Genomic DNA, 11,707 nt, shown 5'->3' with positions numbered 1-11,707 from the left:
AAGCGGAACCAAAATTTATAAATATATGTATAGGATTCAAATCTTTAACCTCGAAAACCCAAAATCTTAATACACATGAACAGATTCCAAATGGATACGGGAACGCCACCCGACATATACTTTCTTCCTAATCAATATTAAGTTAGTGTTAATATAAAGGCAATTTTTCTAAATAGACTTTTTCTATGTTTTTGTCGTAAAAATAACACACAAGAAAAAAAATGACCAAAATGTTCCAATTAAAAAGTCAAAAGACTTTTATATTCTAGATATATAAAAAATAAAAAAAAATACAAAAATAATATAAAAATAATATTTTTATAGTTTCAGATTATACTTTTTTATATTTGTGGAAATTTTTTATATTTTTGGAAACTTTTTTTGGAAATTGTTTTATTTTATTTTTCAAATTTTCTTTTTATAATTCGAAAATACCTTTTGAAACTATTTTTCATATTTTTATTTTAATTTTTTTAGTATTTATTTTTTATTTTATTAAATTTTAAACTTTACTCCTGAAACCCCCTTAAGTCTAAATTCTAAGGTTTAGATTAGTTAATCCTAGAGATATAAATGTAAACTAATCACTTTAATGAAACATTTTGGTCTTTTTTTGTGTGTTCTATATTTGTGAAAAAAACTCTTTTATTTCTATCATAGACCTTTTCTCTTAGGGGGTGTTATTGGTTTAAGATTTTAAAATAGTTTTGATTATTTTAGAAAATAATGAGTTTAATAGAATTAAAAAGAATTTCTAGATTCTTAAAAATCTTGTCGAAGAATTTTATAGATTATAACAGAATTCAAAGGTAAAGATAATTATAAACTTTTGTAGAGTTTATCTCTAAAGTATTGAATAATATATATCTGTTGCATTTGTTATTATCCCTTCACAACGCAGAATTGCCTACTCTTCCCTGCCATGAACTCACTACACTCTTTGCAGTACCCACAAGGCTTCATTTCTTCAGCCACCACATCACAGTTCAAGGCGGCCGAGAAGATCCTCGCAGTAGATGTCTTCCCAGTTCCTCTAGGACCTTGGAAGAGATAAACACTAGCAGCCCTACCCTTCTTCAAAGCGTTCATTAATGACGGAACAGCTATACTCTGTCCGACGAGTTCATCAAAGAACATCGGTCTGTACTTATTACTCAAACTCTGCATATTTTCCGGTGTACTTCCTTCTTCTTGACTCTTACAACTAGTAGACCATCTTCCCCCATCTAATCTACTTTGAGACTCTAAATCAATCTCTCCGAACTTAGTTGAAAGATCATCATCAATCCCTAAAGATGACCCTCCTCTACTATCACCACCATATCTAAGCAAAGGTACAACACTCAGCTTATTATTACATCTCCCAGAAGAATGTATATGCCTATATTGACTCCCACCACATAAGATGCTACTTCTTTTCCTTTTAGGAGTATCAGAAAACGAAGGTGAGCAGCTGCTCCTACAAAACGAAGGTGAAGGACCGAGGACAATCATACCTGATGGAAGCTGTCTTCACATAATAAAAAGAGATGGTTTCTGCATTCAAGTTCCAAGTCACAAAAGCAGCAATTAGAAGAGGTGTTTAAACCCCATATTACCATACGAAAGCGCGTCGGAAGTCTATCCAGATGAGCGAGCCACATAGTATAAGAATACTTACGGATAGAGCCTTTGAACCACACATTAGAGGTCCATGGCTTCTCCTCCTCGCGTTGTCTAACAGACTCCCATGTCTTCTTTGCCGAGAAAGAACTGAGCTCTTGGTCATTTATTCTCCAGCAGTAAGAATCATCAACACTTGAAAGGCGAGGGTTAGACAGGGTAGTTAGGTGGATTTGGAGCTGTTCACTCTGAGGAGAGCGAGCTCCACAGATATTCCATCCCAAGTCATACACGCATCATGATTTGGTAAGTGAACATAGCAGAAAGAGAAGAGAGTTGGCGAGAAACGATCTATTAGCTTTTGCAAAACCTTCAGAAAAAGAGTTTTTGAGAATACTAGGGCTAGTTGCAATACTTCGAGAGACATATTTTATGAAGCAAGTTTTCATAAATCAATGATCTAATAACTACAAATTTTAAAAGATGACAAAGTCAATAACTTTCGTTATTTTTTGAATAACACAAAATTTTTATTGACATTATAAAACAATGAATCCAATAACTCAAGATTTTTGTAAACTTCTAACTACTAATTATAAATTCATAAACCAATAACATCAGACTTTAACATAGTTTTTAAAAGTCTTAATTGAATAACACTAGAGTCATTATAAAATTCAAATCTATAAAACTCTCTGCAAATTCAGAATCCAATAACACCCCCTTAATATAAAGCTATGACCTGTCGCGTCCGATTATTTAAGTGATGGTGAAGCGATAAGATACCGAATTCTATGAATCTTAATAAATCTGGCGTTAATTAAACTGGCTACTAAGTGAATGGTCAACTGTTTTCATAGATCAAAGACAAAAACAAAGACGAAGTCCGCTTTCCACGAAGTTACTAATCAATAACAAATAATCGGACTCCGCGACCTTTTCTTGAAACAAATAATCAAACTCGAGGATTTGTTAAAAAAAAAAAAATCAAACTCGAGGAATAGTGAGAGAAAAGAAACAAAAAAGAAAAGGAAAAAAAATATCATGGACGAGATTCTCCAGAAAAGAGTACTGATGATTCCTGCATTGTTCGAAGGCCATTTTTTAACCATTTCAACATATACTATCATATAACACAAACCCATATAATACAATCAAATGTAACTTATCCTGTCAATTTTGTCACGAAACATGTTTTTTTTTTTTGTAAACTAGGAGGTGAGGCCCAAATAGTCCTCCCAGGCCTGGGACCAGCCGGCGTTAATACCTTATAACATGGTGTAAAGCATCTCTCCCAACTGAAATCGAACTAGGAGTACAATAGAACCTACTCCAAGCACTAAACCACTAATGCAACGCACCGTTGGTATATGCATGTTCATTGAGATTTTATGTAGAAAACATGAAACATGTTGTTTTCTATTAAAATTTAGCCAAGCGTTAAGTTCGAAACAGTTAACTTAAACATCCAAATGTTTCCAACAAAATAAAATGATTAAATCATTTTAAATACTAACAGTATAAAATTCACAACTTCGGGCGAATTGATGATTTTTCCAAAAAATATTGTAAAAAATGCATAAGTTCGTCTGCATGACAAGAACCCACTTACGACTCGGGACATAAAGCGACCCAATGTGAATGATGGTTTATCCTTACTTGAAAAAGATAAAGGAAGAAAACAAAAAATTTGAGAAGTATAAACTTGAATTCCAAAAAAAAACAATTAAACATGTTATTCAAATTGAATCTGAACCTAACCGCAACCAAAATTTATAAATATCTGTATGAGATTCAAATCTCTAATATTGAAAACCCAAAATCTTAATAGACCATGAAATGATACCAAATGGATACGGAAACTTCACCCGACATATAATTTCTTCCTAATCATTATTAAGTTGGCATTAATATAAAGCTATGACCTGTTGCGTCCGATTACTTTAAGTGATGGTGAAGCAATAAGATACCGAATTCTATGAATCTTAATAAATTTGGCGTTAATTAAACTGGCTACTAAGTGAACGGTCAACTGTTTTCCTAGAAGACAAAAACAAAGACAAAGACGAAGTCCGCTTTCCACGAAGTTACTAATCAAATATCAAATAACTAGATTTTGACCCGCCTTTAAAAGAGCAGGTATATTCTTTTATTTTAAATTAATTTTTTTTATATTTGTTTTTTATTATATTTGTATTTTTGTAATCATATTTGTGTATAAATTTAGATCAAAATATATTGTAATTTAAAAATTGATCTGATATACGCACAGTTAAAGCTGAGTTGCGGATCGAACTCGCCCCGCTGACCCGCCACCCCGCAGATTTTCAACTTTGTTTTGGTTAAAAATATGACCCGCACAACCTGCAAACAAATAATATTGTACATGCATCCGTTCCGCTTAATTTTGTGGTTATCCGTGGGTTATATACATATTTTAAAAATTATTATTTAATTTAATTACTATAAAAAATTATACATGAATTTTAAATTAATCTTTTTAAATTCTTGTATTTAAAAAAAGTATTTACTTTTTTAATTTTTTATTTTTTAAATAATTTACGGATCGACGGGTAGCCGCGATCCAAAATCCACCAACTCATACTAAGCCCGCATAAAAAAACTCATAACCCGCATCCTCAAATCAATTTTTCAAATAATTGGACGAAAAATAATTAGTTACTGAAAGGATTCAACAATTTTTTTAAGTAAATTTTTTGATAGTGATTCCCTTTTAATAGTATAGATGAGGTACAATGTTGTTTTAAATTAATTCCACACCATCATTCGATACAAAAAAAAATATATAAACATTAGTAATGGAAACAGTGGTTTGTACAAATCTTTCTTACACACATATTCAAAATGTTAGAAGCCAACGGTTTAGGTTATAGTAACATTTAAAGTTAATAACAGTAATAAGTTTTATTTAAATGAAAGAGAATCCTATTAAGTTGCTACTCCCTCCGTTTCAAATTATATGTCGTTTTAGAGGAAATTTTTTGTTTCAAAATAAGTGTCGTTTTCGGTTTTCAATGCAAAATTTATTGACAATATTCTCTTTTCTATTTTTCTATTGGTTGATACATGGTTAGGTGTATTGGTAATAGTGTTTTTTATTTTGGAAATATGTAAAATTAAATGTTTTCTTAATCTGTGTGCATAAGGTTAGAACGACATATAATATGAAACGGAGGGAGTATAAAATAGCTTAGTTACAAGATTTTGTTATATGTAATAGGGTGGCCTAGAAAAAATGAAAGAGTCCAAAACAACTTTTATAAGTACACTTTTCAAGACTGCTTCCCTTTTAATAGTATAGATCAGACTCCCCTACTTTTTCTTGAAACAAATAATCAAACTCGAGGATTTGTTCAAAAAAAAAAAATTCAAACTCGACTGATTAGCGAGACAAAAAAATAGATATCATGGACGAAATTCTCCAGAAAAGAGTGCTGATGATTCCTGCACCGTTCGAAGGCCATTTACCTTCGATGATGAACTTAGCCTCATTCCTCTCTTCCAAAGGCTTTGCCATTACTATCGTTCGAACCCAATACAATTTCTACGATATCTCCGCTGACTTCCCGGGTATCAACTTCTTCACCATCGATGACGGCTTGACAGAATCCGACATGTCGTCTCTCGGGCTCCTTGACTTTATCCTGGAGCTTAACTCTCTCTGTGAACCCCTCTTGAAAGAATTTCTAACACACAAGGATGACGTTGACTTTATTATTCATGATGAGTTCGTCTACTTCCCTCGACAAGTTGCACAAGATCTGAATCTTCCCAAGATGGTCTTTAGTGCTTCTTCAGCTGCTACTTCTATCAGTCGATGTATGCTTATGGAGAACCAAGACAAATGGTTACTCCATGGGGAAGGTAGCCTATTGTTAATAAGTTTAATCTCCTTTTTTTTTAAAATAAATGTTGATGCGTCATGCGTGGGGTTTGTTTTGTCCAGAAGCAAGATCTAAACTTGAAGAATTGGTACCGAAGTTTCATCCCTTTCGATACAAAGATCTACCCGTGACAGCTTATGGATCTATGGAGAGACTGATGTTACTTTACCGTAACGTAAGCAAGAGAGACACATCTTCAGGTATAATACACAACTCTTCCAATTGTCTAGAGAACTTATTCACATCAGCTGCAGAAGACACCTGGGGCGTTCCGGTATATCTGGTTGGTCCACTCCATATGACTGATTCCGCAACCACATGTCCAAGTTTGTTTGAAGAAGAAAGAAACTGTAACAACCTGTCCTGCGGAACCACCCGTCCGTAGACCCAAGCTCACAGCGCTGCAGCGCACCGACCCCAACCCCTCCATTATGAGATCTCACTATCTCCATAATTAGGTTGTTGGTGAGGTTCGAACCCCCGACCTCACCCTTTAACAGCATTCCACAAGACAAGCTGTCACCAATTGATCTGCAGGTCAATTGGTGACAGCTTGTCTTGTGGAATGCTGTTAAAGGGTGAGGTCGGGGGTTCGAACCTCACCAACAACCTAATTATGGAGATAGTGAGATCTCATAATGGAGGGGTTGGGGTCGGTGCGCTGCAGCGCTGTGAGCTTGGGTCTACGGACGGGTGGTTCCGCAGGACAGGTTGTTACATAAAAGTCGGATGGGATGGGGCCCACGGGCCGAGAGAGCGGGCGTGGATGGCCCATTAGCCGTGGGCGGGTCGGGGCGTTACAAGTGGTATCAGAGCTGGTTAGCCGTCTCAGTTCTGACCTGAGAGGCGTCTTGAGACCTGTCGTAGAGCGCAACGAGGACGTTGCGTTCTTTGAGAGGGGGTGAATTGTAACATCCCGAGTTGTGATATGTGAAAATGCTTAAGAGAATTGATTTGGCTACCTATGTCACCAAAGTTGACTTACCTTTTCTGTCACACATCCGTTTAGAACTCCAGAGTTAAGCGTGCTTGGGCTGGAGTAGTGAAAGGATGGGTGACCTATCGGGAAGTGATTCGCGATACCGTGTGAGTGAGGCCAAAGCACGGGGAAAGGTCATGTGGTGATTGCAGGGTCAGTAAATGATGATTTCGAGCCTTGGAAAATTAACGATCGACCGTCGGATGGGATGGGGCCCACGGGCCGAGAGAGCGGGCGTGGATGGCCCATTAGCCGTGGGCGGGTCGGGGCGTTACAGAAACTGTCTTAGATGGCTTGACAAGCAAGGAAAAAATTCCGTGATCTACATAAGCATGGGAAGTTTGGCTATGACGCAAAAAGAAGAGTTTGTGGAGATGGCCATGGGATTGGTTCAGAGTAACCAGCCCTTCTTATGGGTGATCCGACCAGGTTCCATAACGGGGCAAAACTCCTTAGACTCATTACCGGAACAGTTCAGCCAGACGGTGACCCATGGCGACAAGGCTTTTGTAGTGAGTTGGGCCCCACAGAAGGAGGTGCTACGGCATAGAGCGGTGGGAGGGTTTTGGAACCATTGTGGATGGAACTCATGCTTGGAGAGCATAAGCAGTGGCGTGCCAATGATCTGCAGGCCATACTCAGGGGATCAGAGGGTAAATACTAGACTTATGACACATGTTTGGCAAACTGCATTTGAGGTTGAAGGTGAATTGGACAGAAAAATCGTAGAGACGTCTGTGAGGAAGCTTATGGTGGGTGATGAAAGTAAAAAGATGAGAAAGAGGGCTACTGAACTAAAAAAGCTGGTTGAAGACTCTGTAAGCATCGGAGGGTCGTCATATGGTGCTTTAATGAGCTTGGTCGATTCAATAATGTCATCATAAGTGTTCATCATGGTCGTCTCCCACGAAAAAAAAACATAAACTAAGAAATTGTGAGAGGAAAATTTATGGTGAGGAGAGTCGGTTAGATAAGTATGTTAATCTTAGTTTATATTTCTTAGTTTATATTTTTCTGAAAATAAAATGCGTGGATGCAAATTTATGTTAATCTTTTAAGACTGTAGTAGAGTTTTGTAATAAGTTGAAACTATTTTATAAAATTACTATCAAACAATTTTATTTTAATTTTTTTTTAACATATATAATTAGTTTTTTCTAAAGATCATTACTTTGTACAATTTTTTTGTTAATTAAGTAATTTTTATATATTTTCAGGATTTGGAAAAAGGAAAACTACTATCAAATATTCTTTTACAAAATTTTATAAGATTTAAGAAAAAGAAAATTTACTATTACATAATCTTATACCATTATCTTTTGCTGAGGATAAATGATTATAGTAAAATATATTTAGGTAAACTTTAAAGCATGTCAATATCTTAAAAAGAACTATTGACATTTGTTGCAATCATTTTAATTAGCAATTTTAAAGAATCAAGTTTTCTATAATAAAATATTTGGAATATTTATAAAATTGCCATTATTTTTTAATTTATTATTACTTTCAAAAATATCAAAAAAACCAAATAGACCTTATATTTTTCTCCTTATTTACAATAATGTCATTTCATCATTTTTCCAATTTGTGTCGCGATAGTAAACATTTTTCTATGTCTACACATATGTGTAGACTTACGATGTGGTCTACTTGTCAACGCACATGTTAGTTTTTAGAATTGACCAAACTATTTTTAACGCACATTTCCCTAGAACTCTACGTGTTTACCTTTTAAAACAAACCAAAAAAATTAGGCAGACATACTAAAAAGTTTATGTAAAAGAGGCAAGTTTTGCATTTAACCGAACTTTTGACTTTTCATAGTAGAATTCATCGGAAGCTACATTCTACAGAATACCCGGGAAGTCTAAAAAATGTGAGTTTTCCACTTGACCAAACTTTTGACTTTTCATAGTAGACTACTAGAAAAAATTTACAAAATTTCAGTTTTGCATTTGACCAAAATTTTTACTTCGTTGAATATGTTAGTTTTCTGTTTGACTAAAATGTTTAAAAATTGACCAATAATTAATTGAAGTATAGACTCTCATGCAGTCTACTAATATTAGAAAAAAAATTGTAGACTGCATATGAAATCTACTATTTTATTTTGGTTAATTGCAAAACTAATCCATCGGATTTGAGAGTATAATTCATGCAAAGTCTACACATGCGTAGACGTTCACTGCAGTCAACTCGTAGAAACTCAAATTTATTTAATTGCAAAACTAACCTCTTTTTAAAAAAATAAAAAAATGTAGAATGCATATGAAATCTACTTCTAAAAGTCAAAAAAACGGGTGAATTTTGGTTAATTGCAAAACTATCATTTTAAAAGTGTTGACTGAATAGGAAGTCTACTTGTATGAAATCACAACTTTTTTTGCAAATACATAAAGTAACCCGTGAATTTTGCAATTGTAAAAAATAACCTAAAAGTAGACCTATACGACACTTTACATATGTAAATTGAATAGCAATCATTTTCCAATGATAATGTGATATCATATATGCGTTATCACTTTTAGAAATGATTAAAATATTTTTATATTTTAAAATATAAAAATTATATGGTAAGTTATTTAAACATATATTAATCAAAAAGTTTATTTGATTCATATCTTAATATAAACAGATGAATTAAAAATTATTATATGGTAAGTCATTTAAAATTATATTATTTTGTAATTCTTTTAATTTATTATATGGTAAGTCATTTAATTATATCAATCAAGCTATTTTTACAGGAATTTTTTAGAGTTAATACTCTATTAATATAATTTATATAGCTTGGATTATAATAAAATTAGCATGCTTATTTTTAATAGGAAGAAAAGCAGACATAAATAAAAGAACAAGAGAGAAGAATAATAAAATATGTTTGTTGTGTTCTTGGTATTTTTATATTCTTATGTATTTAATTTTTATTTGTTTGTCGAGGTACATGTACTTTTTGTGTTACTATAAATGTGAACTAATTAGTTTTATGTGTTTTTAAAATGTTAAAATAAATTTAGTAAGGAAGTTCAATAAAAATGACCATCTCTACAATTGTTAAAGTCAAAGATAGGAAATATACTGTAAATTGAAAGTAAGAAAAAATTAATTAAAAATTAATGAGATGTATTTTTACGCTATAATAAATTTTTAAAATGTACGATAATAAAAAGTTTAACAAAATTTATGCGAATAAAAACATTTCATTTCATATAATATTGGATCTCACATTAATATTAAGTATTTTTGCCTAAAATAACGACATTTGGTTATTTAAAATTGATATATTATTTTTTTAATAGTTAATCAGATTTAATTAATATGTGTATGTTTTAATTTAATTTAAAATAAATTAAAACAATAATTCTAAAAGATATGCAAACTTTGATTAGTTTTAATTAAAAAAATTTGGTTGAATGAGTTAGTGTTTGATAAAATAGTGTGATGATCAAAGGTAATTTAAGGAAGAATTTATTTTCTTAACCCATTTGAGTTTTATGCTAAACACTAAATTAAAGTGAGAAAGTGTGATTTGGAACAAACTATGAGAAAAATTGATTATACCGTTTTCCTAATACATGTTTTTATGTTTACCTTAACCAAAATTATCTTTAGTTTTAAAGAGATAAATCATATCCTCCTATATATTAAATTAAAAATCACTTTATTGACTTCTGCTGACGTGTCACTCATACAGAAAAAAATTCTTATAATTTCATTGGTCGATGATTTTTAATTTTTATTTATTTTAATCAAATCTAAAAAAAATCATAGAATCAATTAATGTTAGTTGCCAATATATTTACATATTTTATGCATAATCATTTATAGTATCAAATAGTATCAAATATGAAAATTCTATATAATATTTCCTCATTTCATTTTTTATTAATAAGCTATTTATAAATTATATGAAGTATGTTGTTAAAAAGTTGGTGGTAAAACTAATATACTAGCTTTATTTTTCTATTATAAACAATCTTTAAAATTTTATTTTCTATATAAGTCATAATATACATATATAAAACATATAATTTTAATAAAAAATATTATAATAAATATTGATGCATCATAAAACGATTTTATTAATTATTTAAAATATTTTAAAATCATCTGTTATGATTTTTATATATATATATATATATATATATATATATATTTAAAAAATTAAAGTCATTTATATTGATTCATTAGTAATGATTTATACCAGATATATAATAGTATATAATATTTTGGTAATCATTTTAAGGTTTTAAATCATCAATAATGATTATTATATCATGAATAAGAGCTTACAAATAAATATATAAAGATCTATACAAAATGTTATAAATATTTATAAAACCATTAATAAAGAATAACTTCTCGTTTTATAGGAGTTTACAAAATGTGTATGATGGTTAATAGGTTTTAAATCATCACAGAAGTTTTAAAATGTTTATAAAATTATTTATAAGAGTTTGCAAAATATTTATAAAATGTATATAAATTATTTAAAGTTAAGATTTTAAATTATTGATCATTGATAACAAATTATTTTCTTGAGTTATAAAACTATTTATTAGGATTTATGAAACTATTTATAAAGATTTATGAAACTATTTATAAGGATTCTAAAACTTCTGAGAAATAATTCAAAAAATTAAAATTTGCAAATATTTTATGTATTATTTAAATTGTATAGTTTCCTTTCTAAGAGGTTTTAAACTTTATCAAATCAGAATCCATCTCAAAATATTATTTTTCTTACAAGTTCATCATTTTCAAAAACTTTTTCAAAATCTCAAAAATAAAAAAAAATTGTTTTGATTTTATCTAAAAGAAAGTAACCAGAAAATTACATCAATCATAAAAAATCCAAAGAATATTATGAATAAAAGTATATTCCTAAGTTTATGATTTTTTTTATATTCTTAACTTTTTATTAAAAATCCAAAGAATATTATTAATAATTTTTTTGTGTGTTTATACTTTAGTTGCAAGTGTGAGTCTATTTGTCACATTAGTTGATGTTTTGGATTTTAATATTTTTTATGGAAGAAAATTTAATCTACAAACCAATTAAATTATATATGTTCTAACAATAATGTTATAAAACAATTTAATGAATTATTGATTTGTAAAAGATGTAAAAGAAATTTAACTAAATACTGCATAAATCCTATTTAAAATTTTAAAAAGTATTAATAAATAAAATATGTTTAAAATTTGCTACCAAGTTTTT

The 11,707-nt window shown here is 30.7% G+C and overlaps 2 protein-coding genes across 2 annotated transcripts; one reads left to right on the top strand and one right to left on the bottom strand.

The window, feature by feature from the left end:
* Nucleotides 1-882: 882 nt before the first annotated feature.
* On the bottom strand, nt 883-1,795 carry LOC130509139 (protein STICHEL-like 1). The gene is made up of 2 exons (XM_057004802.1): nt 1,661-1,795; nt 883-1,536 (listed from the first exon to the last, which is right to left on the bottom strand). The coding sequence occupies exon 2, from the start codon at nt 1,492-1,494 to the stop codon at nt 883-885; it is 612 nt and encodes a 203-aa protein (XP_056860782.1). The 5' UTR covers nt 1,495-1,536; nt 1,661-1,795.
* Nucleotides 1,796-4,964: 3,169 nt separating this feature from the next.
* LOC108846131 (UDP-glycosyltransferase 76D1) lies at nt 4,965-7,526 on the top strand. Its single transcript, XM_057005943.1, has 3 exons — nt 4,965-5,487; nt 5,570-5,867; nt 6,764-7,526. The coding sequence occupies exons 1-3, from the start codon at nt 5,031-5,033 to the stop codon at nt 7,368-7,370; spliced, it is 1,362 nt and encodes a 453-aa protein (XP_056861923.1). The 5' UTR covers nt 4,965-5,030; the 3' UTR covers nt 7,371-7,526.
* The last annotated feature ends 4,181 nt before the right edge of the window (nt 7,527-11,707 follow it).

Source organism: Raphanus sativus, chromosome 3 (assembly GCF_000801105.2).
Source record: "Raphanus sativus cultivar WK10039 chromosome 3, ASM80110v3, whole genome shotgun sequence".
NCBI classification, from domain to species: domain Eukaryota; kingdom Viridiplantae; phylum Streptophyta; class Magnoliopsida; order Brassicales; family Brassicaceae; genus Raphanus; species Raphanus sativus.
Note: the sequence above shows the minus strand (reverse complement) of the source record. Positions and strands in the feature narration are given on the sequence as shown.